This window comes from Barbus barbus (genome assembly GCF_936440315.1).
Source record: "Barbus barbus genome assembly, chromosome: 9".
NCBI lineage: Eukaryota > Metazoa > Chordata > Actinopteri > Cypriniformes > Cyprinidae > Barbus > Barbus barbus.
In genome coordinates this window covers 20,037,138-20,060,773 of record NC_136737.1, presented here as the reverse complement: position 1 = coordinate 20,060,773, position 23,636 = coordinate 20,037,138, and the positions used below count along the sequence as shown (strand labels likewise).

The 23,636-nt window shown below is 35.6% G+C and overlaps 1 protein-coding gene across 1 annotated transcript in view; it reads right to left on the bottom strand.

The window, feature by feature from the left end:
• Positions 1 to 23,337, bottom strand: part of gnav1 (guanine nucleotide binding protein (G protein) alpha v1) — a 43,792-nt gene extending 20,455 nt beyond the window's left edge. Inside the window, exons 1-4 of the mRNA XM_079425770.1 lie at positions 22,792 to 23,337; positions 20,044 to 20,135; positions 12,698 to 12,790; positions 10,035 to 10,195 (exon numbers count right to left, since the gene is read on the bottom strand). Of these exons, the coding sequence (XP_079281896.1) occupies positions 10,035 to 10,195; positions 12,698 to 12,790; positions 20,044 to 20,135; positions 22,792 to 22,921 (476 nt within the window). The 5' untranslated portion in view covers positions 22,922 to 23,337. The remainder of the gene's footprint in view (positions 1 to 10,034; positions 10,196 to 12,697; positions 12,791 to 20,043; positions 20,136 to 22,791) is intronic.
• Between the last annotated feature and the right edge of the window lie 299 nt (positions 23,338 to 23,636).

Here is a 23,636-nt window from a genome sequence, read left to right as displayed (position 1 = left end):
AAATTATGATATTTTTTTATGAAATCCATGAGCACTTTGACCCTCCCATAGAGAGCAAGGGTACTACCACGATCAAGGCACAGAAAATTACCAAGATCATCGACAAAGTAATCCATGTGACATCAGTGGTTCAACTGTAACATTACGAAGCTACGAGAATATTTTTTGCGCAAAGAAAAATGAGAATATTCAAAAGCTGGCGCTGACCCAGATCTGGCGTGATGAAGTTGAACACATGCGCGTGCCCTCTGCCTTGTGTTCACTGTCATCACTCCAGATCTGGGTCAGTGCCGCCACACGCTTGCATCATGGTACTTTCGTGAACAAAGTCGTTATTTTTGTTTTCTTTGCGCAAAAAATTTTCTCGTAGCTGCGTAACATTACAGTTGATTACTTTGTCGATCATCTTGGTACTTTTCTGTGCCTTGATTGTGTAAGGAACCTTGCTATCTATGGGAGGGTCAAAGTGCTCTCGGATTTCATCAAACATATCTTAAACTGTGTTCCGAAGATGAAATAAGGTCTTACGGGTTTGGAACGACATGAGGGTGGAGTAATTAATGACAGAATTTTAATTTTTGAGTGAACTACCCCTTTGAATCAAGTCAGGATTCTCATTATCCACTTGTTGTATCTGTTGGTCACTGAGACCTGCTGCACCTTCCTCTAGTTTTCAGCAGGTCTCAGTGACCAACAGATACAACAAGTGGATAATGAGAATCCTGACTTTATTTAAGGTAAGGATGAACACTGCTAACTCAACAGGCACCACCAGAAGTATCCCACAAGGTTGACTGTCAAAACAACTAGCCAGGTTATTACAGCCACAACACACTGAACATCTTAAGATCTCAGCTGGGGATACCCTCAAGACAAGACCCCCTTTGAGAGGAAGACTGGAGTGTGACATCGCATGTGACGCCATTGGGAAACGCTACTTCGCTGACAGAACAAGGACCCTGAAGAAAAGGCTCAACGAATATCTGGAAACAAAGAAGAAATATCTAGGAAGACATTCGCACCCAAGGCCAGAGAAAAACAGAAAAGGAAAAAAACAGACAGGGCTTATCATCACTATCAAACACTTGTGACACCACTTCAAGTTTTCACATGACCCAAGTTCACATTTAGGTCATCTAATGACACCTGAACCAGTTCCATTCATGGAAAGACCCTGCACACCTCTCACAGGTACTTTCAGTTATTTTGGCTTCAGATTGAAGCTAGGCAGAGCTGTGCTGGGATGTACTGTATATGAAGTCACCACTTCACAAAGAATGATAAAGTTGACATTTGTTCCACTCTTATATACAGTATATTGGCTCTATGGCTCTTTTGGTTGTTAGGTGTCAGAGTCAGGGACATGTTAAACAGCCTGCACATATCAACACACAGAAGTCCTAAGATTAAGTTTATTCAGTCAAGTGAAATCACAAGTGAAACTATAATCACCATGTTTGACAGATGAGGTGGTCTTTCAAGGGTCATTATTTCTCCAGTTTGATGATGACTGATGTTATGAGATGCTGATGTGTCTGGAATTATAGAATGGAATTATAGAATTATAAAATGGAAAGGGCCACTGGTTCTGTAAGTATTTTTTTATTTATATATTTTATTTTTGTAGTATTCTGATGATTTTATGTCCACATAGTTGTATATTTGAATTATTAAATTCATTCTTTGTACCGATGATTCAAGCAAGAATTTCATGCTCCAACTGTCAGTCACCTAACAATGCCTTTGCACTCCTCCCACAATTCAGTGCTATGCCTTAAACATGCTCAGTGTAATGGGGCCTTACGGGTTGCAACTGACATTGAAACCGAAAATGATAAACAAACTGCTTTCCAAAGTTACTGCAATGTACTTTTTGATTAAACATCCTCCACAATACATTGTCAGAGGATGCTTGTAGGAACACTGTTAATGTAATCTGTTATATTGGTGTACAGTGTTTGTTAACTGACTGTTGCAGGCCATATTGCCACAAAGGCTAGAAAATATAGATGGTTGAAGAGGCATGTATTCATCTCGCACACAAAGTATCAAGGGAAGCATGATAATTTATTTTATGAATATTGAATGTACTGTATATATTGTCATGATAGCAATGCTATCAAGCAATTCCTATAAATGTGAATGTAACGTGCAAATGTTTTTGTTGCGATAATAAAACTTATTTCAAACAGACGTTAATGTTCTATAATCTTCAGTTTATTTTTATATTTATTGTAATTAATTTATATGAAAATTGAGATAATGGTATGTGTTGTATTGCAGGCCAAGTATTTACAATATATTAATGTACTTCCCTTAAAGAACTCCTTGACATTGATAGCCTAATTTCTATTTCATTGTCTTCTATTTCAGTACTTTAAACTTAGCAATAAACAAGCAACTTATTAAATGGACCAAGTGCTGGCTGCATAAATGTGCATTAACCCTTTAAGTCCTGAGGGCATTTGTTTTTTCTGAGTGACATACACAAACATAATGACTCGTAACTCGAAGACTGTAGCAAGGAGAGTAAAGAGGTTGGTATCGTTTTATAGAAAACTTTAAACAATTATTTCATTAGGACATTCTCCTCCTGAGAAATAGCTGATGAAAATGTAAGAAAAATTTGAGTGCTGGAGAAATTTTTCATATCTGCCTTATTTGACATTCAGTATCTCAGGATATAAATAAGGTAGGAGGAAAATTATTTTTTGATGATGCTCCCCAGCATGTTAGCTGTATCTGTTTCAAATTTTTGGTGATTGCATAAAGTATCCAAAAGTTACAGTATTTTATAACAAAATATGCCTTTTTGTTTAGCTCTTGACTCCCTGAAGGAATTTTAAAAACTGTTTTCTGAGTGCCATATACAAAAATAATGACTCATAACTTCAAGGCCGTAGCAAGGAGAGTTAAAAAGTAGGTATCGTTTGATAGAAATCTTTCTATATTTTTAGGGGGAAAAAAACTTTGCATTTGAATATTCTCATTTTGAGAAATAGGTGATAAAATGTAAAAAATAATTAGTGGGGTCAAGGAACATTTTTCATATTATTCTTATTTGATGTTCAATATCTCATGAAAGAATTTTTTTTTTTTTTTTGGTGATGTTTCCCAACATGTGTGCTGTATGTGAATTAAACTGTGAAGTATCATGAAGTAAACAAAAGTTACAGCATTTGGAAACAAGGTAGCCTTTCTCTTAGCCCTTTACAGTTTTGAAATAGAAGTAATGTCTCACTCAAATTTAGTCAAAACCCCAAACAATTATACTTGTTTTATTCTACTCAGTGAGACCTTTCAAATGACACATGACTATCCGAGTTGTATGTTTCTGATATATTAGAGTACATGGCACAAAAAACATTTTTCATCAATTATGAAAACATTTTTTCTATTTATCCGCAAATAACTCAGCACTACTTAGGAATTAATCAAAGTGGCCAAATGCATTGTAAAGGTCAGACCCCAAGCTTTCCAATGACTCCTATTTTGTGTTGATCAAGGCATTGCTTTTAAAAATTATGATTATAATTTTTTTCTTCGCTAGGGGCGCCCATCGGCGGTACACTTCGGTTTAGACTGACTAGGCATCACTGGTTAGGAGTTTATCAAAATGGTTGGATGCATTCGAAAGCTGAATTTCTAAGCTTTAAAATTATACCTAATTATTATAAATAAAAAATAAATAAGATAAAATAGACAGAAACATTCTAGGTTTTACATTTTGCTTGCCGAGAGACATATCACCATAACTTGGTGCTCCACCCTAACAGACTTGAGAAGCTTGAGAGCTGTAACTCTCGAGAGGGCAGGGGGCGCTACACAAATTTTGTGCAGGAGATGTTTAAAGGGTTAATGAGACTCACTAGCAAAACCATGCTGGTAGACCAGCATCACCAGCAAGACCATGCTGGTAGACCAGCAAGACCAGGCTGGTAGACCAGCATCACCAGCAAGACCAGACTGGTAGACCAGCATTACCAGCAAGACCAGGCTGGTAGACCAGCATCACCAGCAAGACCATGCTGGTAGACCAGCAAGACCAGGCTGGTAGACCAGCATCACCAGCAAGACCATGCTGGTAGACCAGCATTGTCTTGCTGGTCCACCAGCTAAACCAGCACCAAACCAGCATTTACCAGCATAGTCCAGCATAAACCAGCATTAACCAGCATGGGAATTATGCTGGTCTATGCTGGTTTTTCTAGCAGGGTATACCTAGCAAGAGTGGCTAACTTGTTTTTTTTAAAGAGTACTATCTTAAATGACAAATAGCTTATGGCTAGCAAGTTGAAGTTTAGCTAATCAGCTATTGACCAATTTCATATTTTCAATTAAATTCAGCTCACATGAACTACTTTTTGTTATCTTGTATTTGAGTTGCTAACTACTTTTTGGAAAGAACTTAAATAATTAGCCGATAGCTAACAAAGCTATGGTTTCAAATTTAGTTTATCTAACATGGCTAATGTCACGCTATAGCATTGGTTTGAAGAGAATCTTGTCAAGGTGCTAGCTATTGACTTAGTTCATGTTTTTAACTGAATTTAGTTCAAGTGAACTATTTTTGTTAGTATCTTGAAGAGTGGCTACTTTTTGAAAAGAGATTAAATGGCAATTAGCTTTATAGCTAACAAAGTTAAAGTTAGCTAAACTTTCATCTTTTAGCTAGCTATAAGTTAATGTTTTTAACTAAATTTAGCTTGTGAACTACTTTTTGTTAGCAGCTTGTAGAAAAAAGTTTGACAATTAGCTTATGTAGCAAGCTAAAGTTTCAGTGTTGTTTACCGAACACAGCTAATGTCATGCTAACACACTGGTTGGAGGAGAATCTTGATGAATAACAAAGTTAGCTAAAATGTCACCCTTTTATAGCTAGCTATTAACCGTGTTCATGTTTTCAACTAAATTTAGCACAAGTTAACTACTTTTTGTTAGTAGCTTGTAGAGCGGCTAACTACATTTTCAAAGAGAACAAGCTTGACTACAGTTTATGTAACTAAGTGAAATTTGCACCACCATGACATTAGCAGTGTTGCGGAAACCACTTTAGCTTGTAGCTTGAACTAAAGTTTCACTCATCGTTCAAAATAGCCAGTTAACTATCAACATGAATAATGGTGTAACGGCAGATATTAGAAGAATATGATTTTGCATAAGGGAGTACTAAAACGTACATGCTACATTCTTAACAAACGTCTGTATCGTTAAACCAACGGTGTTATTAATCTGTTTAGTTGATTGTTGACTTAGCAGGGGTGTCTTCAGGCTGTTGCTCCACCATAACAGCAGATGGCAACATTTTTAATTTTCATTTCATTTTTGTTATATTTTATTTTAGCTTTATTTCAATAAACAAAAAACATTGTATAATAATTTTAGCTTCAGTTAATGACAATACCACTGTGGATTACTATGTTTTTTACTACCATAGTGAATCAAGAACACTGTGTGAGGTGTTTCTGGTTTTAAATGACAGATAAACAGACACAAACACACAATATCACACTCCAACCTCAGTGCCAATGCGATTTCTTGGCTTTCGAGCAGAGTCTGAACTTGTAAACCCCCTGGGCGGCACGACAGCGAGCACCTCGGGCCTGAGCAGAGACTGTGAGTGAACAAGCGTAAGGTGTGTTTCTTTAAATGCGTCTGGGTGTATAAAACAGACATGCCGTTACGTGCATCTGGATTCACTCGCTGCTGGCCTTCAATTCCCAGCGGGACACAAAGGCCCTGTCGCTGTTGATCTGTCTCACTCTCTAACGTTCTCTAGGGAAAGGAAAGTCTTTTTTTATATAGTCCCTACAATAAATAAAAAAAACCCAGCCAAACCAGTTTCTGATGGTTTTTAACTGGTCCAAGCTGATCATGGTTGACCCAAAAATGAAAATTCTCTTTAAATTTACTCACCCTTAGGCCATCCAAGTTGTAGAGGGGTTTGTTTCTTCATCAGAAGAGATTTGGAGAAATTCAGCATTATATCACTTGCTCGCCAGTGAATCCATTGCAGTGAATGGGTGCCGTCAGAATGAGAGTCCAAACAGCTGATAAAAACATCACACAAAATGATCCACATGACTCCAGTCCATCAATTAACGTCTGGTGAAGCGAAAATTTACATGTTTGTAAGAACATAAATCCATCACGAAGACATTTTAACTCTACAACCGTCACTTCCTATGAGTTTATAATCTATAAAAACGCTTCCTCCAGTGAAAAAAATAGTCTCATCTGAATCAGGAGAAAAATGTGCACAGATCAAGTGAAAATAGTCTAAGACTATTCTAAACAAATATGGCAGTCGATTTTGACAACAGGACAACAGAAGATGGACTTTTCACTAGAAGAAACGTTATTATGAAGAGACTTTTTATTATGTCCATAATGATAGATTTTTTTTTTCTTACAAACATACAGCTTTTAACTTCAAGACATTAATTTATGGACTAGAGTTGTGTGGATTTTTATCAGCTGTTTGGACTCTCATTCTGACGGCACCCATTCACTACAGTGAATTCATTGGTGAGCAAGTGATATAATGCAAAATTTCTCCAAGTCTTTTGCGATGGAGAAACAAACTCATCTACATCTTGGATGACCTGAGGGCGAGTAATTTTCAGCAAATTTTCATTTTTGGGTGAACAATTCCTTTGAGGTTATTATTATAATTTTGTAGGGCGCCAGTCTCATTGGATGCTGTATGGAAAAGAGCAGAGTGAAATCTCTTAATTCGACATCTCTTCTTTTGTGTCCTACAGAAGAAAAGCATCTTTAGAGCCATTTTTAGAGCCATTTTTCAAATGAGCCATCCTTTCCAAAGCAGGTTCGACCTGGTTTATCCATCAACGTGACATTCTGAAGCATTTTTAGCATTTAAAAACCTCTCCTGGAGTTTTGTAGATATAGACTTTAACTCTCGGATTGATTTGACACCACTTTGACCTCTAACCAAACATCCTTCTCTCTGAAGTATCTTTTCTCCTCACTCCATTTCTGATCTATTTTTCCACACAATTGAATTTTGTGAAATGACGCTGGTCAGGGTTTTAGGGTCGTGGTTTTTGTGGAGAATTTAGAATAGTGAGGGAGGGCAAATGAGAACGGATGAAAGACCAAATGAAAAGAGATTTCACAAGATGCATGCAGGATATGAACAGGTGAGGAGCTGCGACCTGGCCTGCAAAGATGATGGAAAATCTGACCTTTAAAAAGAGAATGTGCGTTTCTTTGTGTGTGTGTGATGATGGGTGATGGACTCCTGCAGGTGTGACATGACAGCTTGGGAGGAAAGGTTTTTAAACCTGGAGAGAGTGAGAGAACGGTATGATGCAGACAGGAATGACGTTTTAGTGCAAATCTCTATGCCAAAACAGCACTACACCATATTTAATTAAGTCATTGTCATTCTTTTCAGCCTCCTTTTTATGCAAATCAGGCATATTATAAAATAAAGTGAAATTTTAGTACTTTTTCCAGCTAAATTCTTCATTATGTGTTGTGTGTGTGTGTGTGACACTTTTCAAACCACAACTCAAACTGGTACCATGATAATTTAGTCGCTCCCCGTGACAAGCGTGTTATTGACTCTATATTATGACAGGTACTCCTGCCCCCAGGGGCCAATGGGGGGCAGGAGTACCTGTCAATCAAATTTACACACAGACACACACTTACTTTACATAGCCTTAAATTAATAATAATTAAAATGTTTTAAATCGGTATTGATACATTTAATATGTACAATTAACATTACTACTAATAACAAAAATAATATAATTTTAAAATTAATAATAATAATAATAATACATAACTAAATAAATAACATTCATTGTTATACAATTATTATTAAAAGCACTACATAATTACTACATTTAAATTTATTATTAAAAACACTATATATACACACTATACTATATAATAATAATAATAACGACAACAACATCATATTTTTTAAACAATCTAAATAAATAATTCACTTAATTGGGGCATTTTTCCCAAATCTACTGCTAGGACATACTTGTGTGCACATGTTTGGGAATTCAGTAGAACCGAGGCTATGCATTTTTTTGTGTGTGTGTGGGTTTTGATGTCAAACACATTTGGTATGGACAACTTCAACCACACACAGCACCTCACATCTCGCTCGCCTCCATCATCTCCTCATTCTTTACAACCTTCACTATGTGTCCTGCGTGCTAATCAAAAAGACAAGCTATCATGTCAAACATCCATTACGTGACATCCCAGCATGCATTGCAGGATATATATATATCAACTGGCAAAGGCTGTAGGCTTTGAGTTTGACTGTTTTCTAATTGCCTTTTATGAGTTACCACACACACACACCTCGCTGCAGAGTTTGAGGTTCATTCGCTGTGGCACACACCACACGTCTGCGACACGGGTGACCCTCTCTGCTTCATTTAAATAATCAGCCTCCTGGTGTTTTAGTTTGTCATCGCACACACATGTAATTACACAATTCACTGTTTGAATATCCCACTAATCAGCCATTATTCACAGTGGGAGTGTCAGATCAAGTCACAGACCAGCGGCCATTATGGCTCAAGAGTGGCAGTCGCACATTAGTTCCATTACACCTCCATTGAGTCTTCGGAAACTGAATCAGGAAGCATTAGGAAAACCTGGGCTAGAGAGCTAGAAAATCAATAACATATTGAATAACCTTAAATCCTTCAGGATCAAATCTTTAGGAGATAAATGCTTGTCAATAAGTGAAAATGAGTGACGTAATCTGTGTTAAGGATCTTAAGGATCTAATAGATTCAGAAAAATAATATACGATGAATATTTTGAGGAGCAGTTTTACTTAAAATTGTCTGTAAATTTCCTCGCTGCACATGAAATGTTTGCTGAATATGAGAAAGATTCTGGGGTCAGCACCCGTGTCAAACAACCAGTTAGATTAGAATAAAACATTCATGACCTTTTCCAGATTATGATTGGCCTATTTGAGCGTGGTTAAATAAGATTCAAATGAGATGCAAAGCATTTCGGAGACCCATTCCGATGTCGTGGTCTGAATTCTCTTTGCTCTCGGATCAAGACGTGTTCAAGCTAGTTAAAAGAGCTTTTCTTAACCAACAAAACAGAGAACGCTAACTGACAAAACGTAGGCTAACTGAAAAAAAAAAGAAAAAAAAAAAAGCTAAAATTAAATGGAGGCTAACTGGGAGAAAACCGAAAAAAAAAAAAAAAAAAGTGGCTAACTGAAATTATGTTTTAGCTTCAATTGTGTGGTTAATATAACATGTAATTCAAACGATTTTAATTGACATGATTTATCATTTAATTACACTAATTTCCCTTATGAAAATTAACCATGGTTTTATTGTAGTAAAAGTGTAGTAACCATGTCTTTTGGCATAATGCATATGCATAACCACAATTTTACTACAAATAACATGGTTAAACTATGGTTAGTGTAGCAAAACCATGGTTAGTTTACCATGGTTTAATTATAGTAACCATGATTTATTTAGTTTTATAAACCTGTAAAACCATCATTAATTTTCATAAGGGTTCTATTACTTATATATAATCAAAATCAACTAGCCCATGGGCTGCCAGAACAACTAGCCGACTAGCTAATCTTAAAGAAGCCCTGCGTAATTAGAATGTTTTTTTTTAAACAGGCTAAGCTGGTAGCTTGCAAACCAAAGGTTACTTGAAAACATAAAGAAAAGGAAATGTTTTCATTGACTATTTTTAGCTTTGAATCTAGGTGGGCATGAAGATAAAATGCTCAAGCACAACCAAACAGTATTTATTAGAGAGTGTGCAGCTAAGTAGCTAAACACTCCAAAAAAAAACAAAACATGAACAAAAAGCTTCTAACAAGATATTGTAGGAAATCTAGTCTAATATTAGATATTAAATATCATAATATGAACTCTTGGCCGAAAACATTGCTCTCAAATAATGCATTACTGTGATAACTGTTTTAACCTAACTTCTAATTACCGATGGTGCGCTATTAGTGATTAGTGAGTCTAAGTGTTACTCACTATAGTGCAGAGTCATTGAGTTCGTACTCGTATCCTCGTGCCGCTGCTGACCGCACCCCCTGATCCGCCCACAAACAGCAAAGGGCGTGGCCTATGAACGGGAACAGCATCTGGTCTTCGTCGAAGCAACGGCCACACGAGAGAACGGAGTGAGCGTGGACCTGAAGAAACACCACAAACATGGAGAAATACATCATTTGTTCGTACAGCAAAGCATTTTTCAAGAACGTTTCTCAATTTTAAGAACTTCAAGTGTGCAAAACATCTAACTGCTAAAGCTTAGCATAACGTTAGCATGCTAAATTGGGCACTATGCAACAAATATCAAAATTAGCCATTTAGATTGCTCATTTGCATCATAATTTACAGTGGCCCAGTAGTGCACAACACAATGAAATCACCACAACACAATGATTAATTTTGGCATAGGACTAAGTTGCTGTGTTGCCAATTTTGTTTTGTTGAAGCTAGTTTCCGCTGTGTTTTGTTTCCTTTGTTTTTGTGCTAATTTCATTTTGTTGTGGCTTGTTTCCATTGTGTTGTGGAGATTTCGCTGTGTTGTGCAATACTAGGCCACCATAATAATGGTCAGTTTTTGGATGACTAGTCAACCAATTGTGATCTATACCTAGTTAGTTTTCCTAGTTAGTTGATATGATTCTTTAGGGTCTTAATAAAAAGTCTATAACATACTTTGGTTAAAATTTCTCAATGGTAGTGTAAAACAGCACCCTTTTAAAATCAGCACTGCTGAAATCAACCTGTTTTTGCATGTTGCTTTAAATGCTAATGAGCTCTGCTGACCCCGCCGCTCTCTTCTGTGGGTTGACGAACCGTGCTTTAAGAGACTGTTTACTTTAGCCGCAAAACTTGCTAACTAACACGTTATTAGGAACAGCGATTGCAAAGATTCATAAAAAACCCTTATACTCACTTCTGCTGTAAATGAAGCAGGATCACGAATAATTTGCGCAAACAAACACCATTTAGGTAGATCAGGGGGCGCATTCCCTTCGAAAACACAGGTAATCCACTGTGTCTTCAGCAGCTCAGATGTCGGGAGTAAATGCTGCCATGTTCATTATTACATCCAACAACAAAACACCTCAGTCACTTAATCTGAGACATTCTTGTCTTCTCCTGCTCCGGTGTCGAAACAATGGCGGTTGGACTGTTACAGCACACTCAAGAAGGGTCTAAGGTAAGACGGCAGGGTCAATCAACAATCTTGGGAAGGGCCTTTGTCTGTTTACGTCACACAGATAAGAATATGAGAACGGCCTGATTTGAAAAAGGAGATATTATTTTTAGGGATTACGTAAAAACCACTGGGTGGATTTTTATCATTATAGGGTAGATGTGCACACACACGTCCAACACACATTTATGTTCAAACAACTTGTAAAAGTGAATTTAGCATCCGATGACCCTTTTAAGAAAGGGAAATTAAGGTTAGGGATTGGAGCAAAGGTTTATACGCATAAAACAATAACATTTAAACAACTAGAGCAAAGATCTGCTGGTGTGACCCACCACATATGCGCCTCTAGCACTGTTATTAAAGAACAATTGCCCTGATCTGTCTAATTACAGTACAGCGTTCGTCACATGACCTTATCAAGGCCACCCTGCATCATGGTCATATTTAATAATCAAAGCAGACGACCCTCATTGTGCTGTTAGGTGCATCCGGAAGAAGATAACGACGACTGTCTGAGACCCACGTCTGGAACACGCCAGAACCGAGGGAGGATTCTGATAGCACACGACTCTCAGTGACTGATAGGTTTGGACTGAATGGTGGCATTCACATCCCTAGATCTGAAAACATGCCGCCACCTAGTGGACCCTGTAAGTACTGCAAACAGTAAAACAGCAAGACGATCTTTGCTAACTCATGGTAACTAGATCTAGTTATACACAGTTTAGCTCTATATATAGACGTTGTGGATACATGAAGACAATGCAATAATAGTTTTCACTTTTTATACATTACAAAAATATATTTGATATATAGATATCAAATGTAATCGTATCTAAAAGGCTATATAATAAAGACAATTATATATAATTAATATTATTAGTAAACAACAACAATGACGACAATACAATTATTCTATTTGTTTTATATTAGAAAAATATATATACATTCTATTTAAATTAAATAAATCATTAAAATATAATAATTAAAATATAAAAACGTATATAATATTTAAATATAAATGTAAAAATAGGTTATTTTATTACAGTAATCCTAGCCCTAGGTAACAAGATCTAGTAATGCATGTTTAAATCTGTATCTAAATGGGTACACAATGAAGACAACAACAACATTTAATTAACTACAAAGTTTTAATAATAATTTTATAAAACAACAAAGCTTTTATTAATACATTCCAAAAAATATATTTTTATAAATTACAAAAAAAGAAATCTAAATGGGTATATAAAAGACATACTAATTATATAATAATAATAATTATTATTATAAATTAAATAATAATAATAATAATAATAATAATAATAAACATATTTGTTATACATTACAAAAAAATTTAAATTAAAATTTAAAAATAGCTTATTGTATTAGAGAAATCTTAACTCTGGGTAATAAATAAATATATTGTTCAACAGCAGCAGAAAGGAAAGAGTCCGGTTCAAACCTTGTTCTTGCTGTTAGCGAGGTTGATGCGAAGGACGCCCATTCCATGGAGGACAAACTTCATAGAAGTCAGGAGGTTATCCAACACCGCAGGCTGGAAAACAAAAAGATATATAAATCATAATCTCTTTTCATAGAAGTAAGAACAAAGCGTGATGGTCACATGCTTATCATATTAATTTTATTAGTTCGGAATTCTTTCTCTTCTGATTGGCAGGTGTGAACTCATTGTCTTTGTCCCTTCAAATGCAAATAACTTCCTAAAATAAAAGCGTTACCCAAGAACCCTTGCATTGATCTGTGACAGAACGGAACTAGGCCATTTGCGTGTGCATCTAACCAAACAAATCATCTTCCTGTCACTGGGACGTTATGGATTTCTGCATGATTGGTCCTTATTGTCTCACGTCCACCTAAGTGACAGGAAGTGGCTTCACCGCGTGCCATTACTCTGACAGACACCGCTGTGTGACGATCAAACGCCCGGCTGCAACTCAATGCAATTATGCGGTTATGAATTATGGAATGCAGATCATGGTCAGAACATTTAACAGAGATGGGAAAGATTTGTATAGTTTGTGAATCACCACATTTTCTTTTTCATGCACAAAATGGCATTCATCAACTGTTTTACACATATTGCAACATATTTGCAAGCGAAATAGGATCTTCATCGAGTTAAAAAGACAATTGAGGACAAATAAATCTATAAAAATAAATATGATAAATCGAAAAAAACAAATATGATGAATAAATATATGATTGATAAATATTTATAGAAATTTTAACTCAGCTGTTGAAAAGTATGTGCATGCGGAACTTAAATATTAAAATATTAATGATATTAAAAATTATTAGATAATCATAATAGTATATAATAATTTAAAAAGAGCGTGTATTCACTCAACAATTATCAAAATGATAACAATTGATAACGTATAGATAATTGTAATATTTCAATTTAATTTTTAAAAATATTTTTAGATTTTTGTAATATTTAAAGTGTACAAAAATATACACAAACCACAAATATTAAAAAATATCAAAACAAATATTGGATAATAAGTATTGTTTATACACAAAATACTTTAGATATAAAATGTATAATAACAATTTATAATAGAAATGTAGTCGAAGAATTAAAATGAACAAAACTACATAATTGTAATAGCAAGTATTAGAAGATTTCATTATTAAAATGAATAATCATGCACCAGAAATTAATAAGAAAGTAAATTTTGTACATTTTGATTTCATTTCGACTTTGAAAAACATTCGACACTATTCACAAAATCATTCCACGTGTGCGCCACCCAAAACCTTCCCCTTTTCACACTTTCAGCGCCCGTCCACTCATGTTGTGCTCAAATGCTTCCCCTTTTACCGCCCCTGACTCTCTCGCCAAAGCAAACACATTCCTGCCCTTTATTGAACAGCTTTTGTTTGCTGGGCCATAGATCAGAGGCGCAGAACATTCCAGGGAAGAGCGAATGCCGAAAAGCCTTTCTGTGTTCATGAAGGGCCGCGGGCCCAAAGTTCTGCGGTTCGGATGTATGATGCGCTTTTATCGATTTCCTGTTGTTGCAAACACACACACACACAATGTGCAGTAGAGCGAAGCAGGTGGTAAAGTTCTGGAGTGAATCACACACTTTAGAACAATGAAACTATTCTTGTGGAAAGCGGTAAGAGCAAAGATGGTAGGGAGCTTCACACACATTAGGGGAGTGTGTGTGTGTGTGTGAGAGAGAGAGAAAGAGGGATAAATTTACCTCCTTTATTCACCACTTAACACTTCTTAAGGTCATAAAAAAATTGTTTAAAGTGACAATTCAACAAAAGATTTACAATTCACACCAATGTTGTTATAAATAATTAAAACTAATTGTATTAAAAATCATTTTCTGAAATAAAATAAAAGATTAGCTGAGATAAAATAATTAGATGTAAAACTTACATTTACAAAACTAAAGAAAATTAGAAATGTTTTACATAAACATACTAAAACTATTAAATAAAAACATTTGTTAATTGATATAAAGTTGACATAATAATATTAAATATAAACATTACATGTAACAAAACTTTCAGATTCAAGTTTCAGTTATTGAATTTGCTAAAACTACCTAAATATTAATTTTCGTAAATTAAAATATAGCTGAAATAAAGCTGAAAAAATAAAATGAATATTAGATGTCACACTTATAAAACATAAAAGAAAATGAGACGCGTTGCCTTGTCAACCAACTGAACAGGTTTCATTTTAAGTACTAATATTATTAAAACTAAAACCAAATAATAAAGTAAAACGAAAGCTAAACAGAAATGATAATAATAAAAATGGCAAACAAACAAAATTACTAAAACTGAAACTAAAAAACTAAAAGCTAATTCACACATTGACAGACATTTTTAAACGGTCACATTGATGATCATTAGTGCTGTCAAATGAGAAATCGCATCCCCAAATTTGTTTTTTTACATAATACAGGCCTATTTGTGTGTACTGTGTATATTTGCTATGCATATAATACACACATACAGTATATATATATATATATATATATATATATATATATATATATATATATATATATATATATATATATATTTAAATATTTACATGTATATTTACATTTTATATAATTTATATTACAGATAAATATATAAACAATTTTTCTTAAATGTATACATGTATGTGTGAATGAATGAATGAATGAATGAATGATGCACTTATATAGCACTTTATTGTGTATTGCCGTACACCCAAAGCGCTTTACAATCCTGTGGGGGGGGGGGGGGGGGGGGGTCTCTCCTCAACCACCGCCAGTGTGCAGTATCCACTTGGATGATGTGACGGCAGCCACAGGACAACGGCGCCAGTGCGCTCACCACACACCAGCTACAGGTGGAGAGGAGAGAGAGAGTCATAGAGCCAATCAAGTGGATGATCAAGTGTGTGTATTTATATAGACATAAATATACACAGAACACACACATATAATATGTAAACAAAAACTTTTATTTTGGATGCGTTTGATAGCACTAACCATCATATTTTATAACCGAATTTGAATAAAGGAATATGGCTTCAGAATAACTGAAATACAGAGCACATATGATATAGAATATTTTACAGGTTTATGGTGCTTTTTTGTACATTTTGGAGCTTGAAAATCCCTTGTCACAATGCACTTTTATTATTTGGAAAAAGCAGCTTAATCCTCAATCTTGTGTCTCTTGAAACTAAAGAAAAGTGACAGGTTTGGCTTGGATGAGTAAATAATTATAAAGAAGTTCATTTTTTGGTTGAACCATTCTAGGAATCCACAGTTTATTTTCAGGAATTTGAGTTATGGAACATACAGACATCAAAGAACAACAAATTCTAGAACTTTTTTTTCTGAATTCTGAAATTCTGAAAATTCTGAAAATTCCAGGCATCTATGAGCTTAACAGAATCTTGTCAAAGACAGTACTGTACATTCTACAATAACTATGTTTGGGTCAAGCTCAAATTCTAGACCACCGACAACGGCACTCCAAAGTCTCCTATTACTCCTTGATGTCGCATTTGTAACTGGAGAACTTGCCACTTCATCAAAGAAACAGAGTCAGAGGGAGGTCGAGGAAATGAAAGCACGAAACCCAGCTGCGAGTTTTGTGAAGTCTTGCCATAAAAAAAGAGCCACCAGATGAACACACTAGATAAAACACTGTTATGTAATATTTATCACTTTGTGTGTATATGTGAGAACATCTCCTTTATGTGTAATAATCTTTATTAATGTAACAAAAACTACAATTCAAAAGTTTAGGTGTCAGGAAAATGAATTTCAAATAAATGTTATTCTTTTAAATTTTCTATTTACAAAAGAATCCTGAAAAAAGTCAATGACGGCTTCTACAGCAATTTTAAGCAACAGAACTGTTGCTCTAGTTGCAGCTTTAGAAGAACAAGGAGAAATGGAGAGATGGGTGTCAGGTAAAAAAAACAAAAAAGGAGGAAACAGGAAAGACAACTTAACTTCCTGTGGGTTTGAGAGACCGCAGTGTGGTTAAAGACTGTAGTGACAGTTTAGTACAATGGTGAGCAAAAAGAAAGGATTAAGAAAAAGACACTCCTGTGACATTCGGGTCAGGACAAGTCCCTTCTTTTTACCTGTACCACGTCACATTTTCTCTTGCATTTATGATTCACACACATAGCACTGGTCACCACACCCTTCCCTTCCCTGGCCTCCCTCTGACAGTCGACGGTCCGCCCTTGTGTGACACTACATCCAAGTCAACCAAGGCCAGTCTGATTACAGACTGTGCTTATGTCTGCAAGCATGTGTACAATATAAAACTAGCCATAATTACAGGTCTGTACAAACATATGCATGTATGAGTGAAAGCGTGACCCTTCATGAATCCATCCAACAAAAACTGGTAAAGCAGGAACTGGACTTTTGAATATTAGAAACATAGAAACCCTGTGACTGGCCACATTTTAAGAGAAAACACAGGCATAGAAGAGGTCAGCATAAAAATTATGGTTTAGCTTGCAAAAATAAAGACTTTTCATTCAATTTACATCAAACTTTGATGGACCGAATACAGAGCCTCGAGGTATCCCGAACTCAAGACATGACTCAAACTCGGCTTGTCTGCGTTTTCTATAAAATTAGGCTATTGTATGTTATCCTTTGGCTTTATGGCAATGTTTATTTTATCTCTAGAACAATGGGAGAATTTAGACTAGTGCTATTATGGGACATAAATTTTTTTGTTCTTCCCGTTCCACAAACAGAAGAAAACCGCTGTTGGGTTGAATTATTAACTAGAGTGGTGCAAAATAGTCAGAAGAGTTTTATACTACAGTGACTGGCACAAACTATGCAGTGACATGGCTAACGTTAATCTGATTTAGAGATCACATACTTCACACTTGATGTCATTCAGTTCAATGCCTACAGAACAAATCAACATCATGGCAAATCACTAACAATTTTGCCACATTTACAAGGGTTTGAAAAAAAAATCACCGTCTAGCCCATTTTAAAATAAAGTCTTTAAGTATCAATAAATTAGGGAAAATAAGAACTCAAAGACGCAGAATAAATGATCCGGTTTAAATACACATCTCTTTAAATATATATACACACAGAGTGTATATATCTGATATAATACATTATACTTTAAAATGTTTGTATTTAATTTTTATAAAGGCCTTTGATATTTTATGTGGCTTTTTACACCGCTTAAAATTATGATTTTAATACAATGTTTATAATTCAGTATTAATAATTAGCTGTTATTTTGGTATTTTTAAAAGTTGTGTACACAAACAGTACTTACTTTACTTCTTTCTCCCAAGCTTCTGACTGTGCATTTTATTTTACGCTATACAATATTACATTGTTCTCACCTACATTCCAACACTTCTTGTTTTGTTTAAAGATAATGGAAGTTCTGCTGGTGAAAGATTGCACAGATGATGACTCCTTAACCAAAAGGGTGCATGCATTGCGGTGAGTGTTTATTTAAAGGGTTTGTTCATGGTTTTTCATTGTGGCATGGTCAGTGTTATCATACGGGTAACAAATCAGACCAAAATACAGAACAAAGACCAATAAAACCACATCACATGGCAGCAATCAGACTGTAACAAAAATAGGGTGGCATACTTTTTCTTGCAAGCAATTACCATAGTCATCACTGCAGTTTATTAGTGTGCTAAAAGGTTCTTAAATTCACCCCCTGCCACTAAAAATCAGCTAGCTCCTTGCTTGATGACTAGTCATCTGGTTAACCATCCTGACAATCCCTTTGCATTTGGCTGGAGCTAATAGGCTGCCACTGAGGTTTTAAAGCATTCCCTGAGGCACTTCAAAACACCACTTGCATATTCTTAGTCCATCAATCTAATTCAGGCTCACGGGAAAGTGTAGCTAACACAAACAGACCCTGAGAGAAGGTTTAATGAGAACATGGTACACCAAGTCTGTTTAACCCAAGCAAGCAGACATGCAGATCTGCACCTGGCACTTCACAGGAGATACGATGGACCGTTCGTTTTTTACAAAATCAGCTGATTTATAAAACAACTGGAGAAATATCTGACTAGAAACATGTTTGTTAACGCTCCATTAGCTTGATAAGCATCAGCGCACAAATACTGGATGGATGAATTGCTGAATTCCAAAGTATAAAATTGGCTTTTATTAAGGGTAAGGGAATGAAATGGGCCTACTGAGGGAAGTTTCAATAAGGTAGCATTCTCGTTAGTTGAAAATTTTCTGTGCTTTCTACAGCCAACATGCATGTTCTCTAAAGTCAACAAACTCCTAGTACATTTCTTTTAACCCGTCAGTCAATAGATAAGGTGTGTCATACAATAGCATAATTTTGTAATAAATGTAGATGAGCAGTGTTGAAGCCACATCTTGGGATTCAGCAAGGCTCCGTATTCATCCCAACAAAGTTTGAAGTCGTCCAAATAAAGTCTTTATTTTTGCAAGCTGAACTGTAAAGTTTATATATAGCCATACAATAACCTTTTGTAGCCTAGTACTAATGTATTTTCTATTGAATTTCAAGCAAAGTATAACAAGTTCGTCATATATACGGTGATCGTAAATTACTTTATTCATACTGCCAACCCCTAGCCTAGGGTCTTTTGGTTTTTGGGGATTGAATAACACTACTATTTTTGTTGCCAAAAATGACGTTTAGCCTCGAAGTGAGTAAAAAATTGCAGTGATGCCAGGGTTGATGACCATGTTGAGAACACAGCTGGCTGCTGTTTACTATGAATGAGCAAATCAATCGCTTTTCTGTTCCCATGGCGATAAGGCGTACATGGACCGCGGGTTACTCTAAAGGAGCCAGCGTGCAGTGCACCTTTACTATGTTGCCATGGTAACACTTGTGAGTGACAGGTCAAAAAAGGTGTGCAAAGAGACTATAGAGGAAGTGCACACTGGCTGTCAAACAAACTATACAGAAAATGTTCTTGGAAGTCAGACATTTTTAATGGTTTAAAAACCTAACAACTTTTCTGTGTTTCATGTTTCCATATGTTTCCTTCCCCCTTCCTCTGCCAAACAGAACAAAAAACATGCTGAGGCAAGATCCAGTCGTCCATTGAACTGAGGTCTTGTTTCACAGCTGAACCAATGACCCCTTAAACTTTTAATAATCCCCAAACATACACACCGGCTTGATTTCCCAGATGGCAGAGGAAGTACAGAAAGCATAGACAAAATATAGTACAGAACAAATGTTAAACTTTTAAATGCAATTAACCTCTTGCACTGGTGGACATCAAGTATGTGAAAACAACATCATAAAATGTCTTACCTTAAAACTGGCTAGCTCTTGTTTGGTGAATCCATGACTGTGGATAATCTTCATCTGTTTGACCAGCGTACTTTTCCCACTTTCAGCAGCACCTACATTAAAATAGGTCATTCAACATTACTAATCAGCACTGAGTTTTAGTGGTGCAAATAGTCGACCAATAAGTTTATTGCCAGTTCTTAGTAAAGTGTTTGAAACGGTAGTTTGTGAACAAATTCAATTTTTCTTTAAAGGAAAACAGTTTATTCTCTGATTTTCAGCATGCATATCGAGTAGGACATTCAACAGGAACAGCATTAACACAGATAACCGATGATTGTTTAGTACAGATTGATGATAGTAATTTAGTAGGAACAGTATTGTTGGATTTTAGCTCTGCTTTTGATGTACTGGATCATAAATTATTGCTTGAAAAATTGAAGTGTTATAAATTTACTTAAACTGTGAATTGGTTTAAATGTTATCACATGTCTAAGAAAATGTTTAAAAATCGTTCTCAATCTTTCTCTAGAACACTGTAAATCTGAAGACTTCTGCTTACCAGTGCTGTGCATAGGAAAGTGATTTATATTATAGGCCTAATAAAAATATAATTTGCATGCATTAGCCGGTTTTATATACACACTGGTGGTTAAAAGTTTGAAATAATGAAGGCTTTTTATTTGTTTATTTATTTGAAAGAAGATTGAGTTTATTTGATCAAAAATACAGTAAAACAATAGCTTAATATTATGAAATATTACACTTCAAATAGTGGTTTTCTATTTATAAATGTAATTTATTTCTGTGATCAAAGCTGAATTTTCAGCATCATTACTCCAGTCTTCAGTGTCCCTTCAGAAATCATTCTAATGCTGCCTAATTTGTTGCTTAGCCTAATTATCAGTTATTATTTGTGATCAATTATTAACAATGATGGTTTTATTATTAGTATAATGGTTCTCAGTTAAAGAACAGCATTTATTTGAAATATAAATACTTTGTAATAAGTGTAAATATCTTTCCTGTCACTTAAATCAATTTAAATCAAAGTCCCTTTTTGTATTCTATAATCTTTGATTTAATGCAACATTGTTTCAGAAAAATATTAATTTATATTTTTTAATCTTACCCAAGACTGAATGGTATCACATTTTCCACACAAATATGAAGCAGCACGACAGTTTTCAGCATTGATAATAATCAGAAATGTTTCTTGAGCAGCAAATCAGCATATCAGAATGATTTCTGAAGGATCGCGTGATACTGAAGACTGGAGTAATGATGCTGAAAATTCAGCTTTGATCACAGAAATAAATTACAGTTTACTATATAGTCGCATAGAAGACAGCTGTAACATTATATATTTCACAGTACAGTTTACTGTATTTTTCATCATCAAAATAACTTGTATACTCTTTTCCACAATCGGAGCACTATTCCTTAAAATGATAGATGCGAAAGCTCCTGCAAAAGGACAAATACTGTATATGATGACCAATAGAAAGGCACCATAACAATCCACATTCTGCACTATTCAAGTCTTCTAGACGATACCAGAGCATTGTGTCATATGGACTGATAATATTGGTATTTGACTTGGTATTAGTCATATTAAACTGTCCCTTGTAAAAATTCTTTAAAATTATTTGCCATTTTCCATATACACCAGAAAAGAGAAATTATAATGTCAAGAACATGCCACTCATTTATGGTGTGGTGTGTTGCGGACTGGGTTTGGTGGGCCGCTCTGTGCCAAAAAGTCCAGGGCCACTTTTTGGCCCCAATCCACCCCTGATTACCAGCCCAGATCTGAGGTTCGAAACAGAGAACTGTCCAGTTACCTGCACAAATCTGACGTTTTAATTCAGAATGCTTCAATTACTTGCACAATTGTAAAATTCAAACCTACAACCTAAGTTACCAGACCTAATCTGAGTTTCAAACCTAGAACCATTGAGTTACCTGCACAAATATGAAATTCAAACCCACAACCTTTTAAATTACCAACCTAGATATGAGGTTTAAACCAAGAACTGTCTAGTTACCTGCACAAATCTGACTTTCAAACCCAGAATGGTTCGGTTACCATGCACAAATGTGAAATTTAAACCCACAATCTTTAAGTTACAAGCCCAGGTCTAATGTTCAAATTGTCAAGTTACCTGCACAAATATGAAATTCAAACTAGCACAGATCTTATATTAAGCTAACGCCTTGCAGCTATCAGCCCATTTCACATTTTCAAACACAATTTTTCAGTTAACTGCACGCATTTGATATTTTAAACCTAAGGTTCAACCTAGCAACCTTTTAGCTTCAACCCATAACTGAGACGTGAACCTACAACCTTTTATAAGCATCAGCTAAAAGTTCAGATCTGGGCAGGTAACATAATATTCTTGGGGTTATGGGAGGTAAAAGCCCAAATATGTTGTTACCTGCCCAAATCTGAAGTTTCAATCTCTGCCCAATTTTGGGGTTCAAACTCACAACCTGTAGGTTTCCAACCAAATCTGGGGTTTAAACCTACATTCTTTCAGTTACCAGCACAGATTGGCTATTTAAACTGAAAACTTTCAATTACAAGCCCATTTCTGTTGCTGAACCAATAAACTGGTGGTCAAACCCACAATCTTTTAGTTACAAGTAAACTAAAGTACTCAAAATTAGGTTTCTAATGTACAAGCAGGCCTATGTAAACATCAAAGCCCATGGTATTTCGACTAAAAGCAATAGGTAGATGAATCTGGATGGGACATGTCTTACCCAGCATGAGGATCTTCACCACGTTCATCTCTCTCTTGGCGTACTCGTACAGATCTCGGTCTATCTGCGAGCTGTGGATCTTCGCCTTCTTTCCATCCTCTGTCACCTCTGAGCCCAGACATAGACCCATATCCAGAGCTCATAGCTGAAGATCCAGCAGAAATCCCAACCTCACGGATGGAACCGAAGAGGAACGTTCAAAGTCGCGTAAAAACATCCCGGCGAGAAGCCCTACGCTCTTATCCAAAGTCCCTCCGTTTAACGCGTAAAATTACACCGAAGTCAATTGCGCGTGTGTTTTTGGAAAGACCTGATTCCAAATCTGAGAGAGAGAGAGAGGCTGGGATGGTCCCGATCGTAAAGGAGGAAAGAGAAAAAAAGTTTCAAATTCGCCTGTTCCCGGTTAGTTTCGTCAGGCTGAACACTCGGATCATTGTGTCCATTGAGATCTCACGCAAACACTCCTAATCCACAACACAGCTCTACCTGTTCATTACGCGCAAACTAAATGGTGTATGTCGCCTACAGAGCGTCTCTTTTGGGGGTGTCCGCTTTCTTTAGGAAGGAAGTGACGTGACATTTGTGGACATTTGTCACCTGAGATGGGTTTTGTTCAAGCGCTGCGCGAGAGCTTCTGGCAGTCCGTGTAACTCATTATATAATTAAAATAAAATAAATTCATTAAATGTTTTATATAAAATCTGAAAAACGGAATAAAGTAAAAACGTTAAAAGTAATTACAACCAAACAACTAATACCATGTCAACAATAAAATATAAAATCATTAAATTAAATCTAAATAAAATATTATGGCAAATTGCATAGTTTAGTATCTTTTAAATATT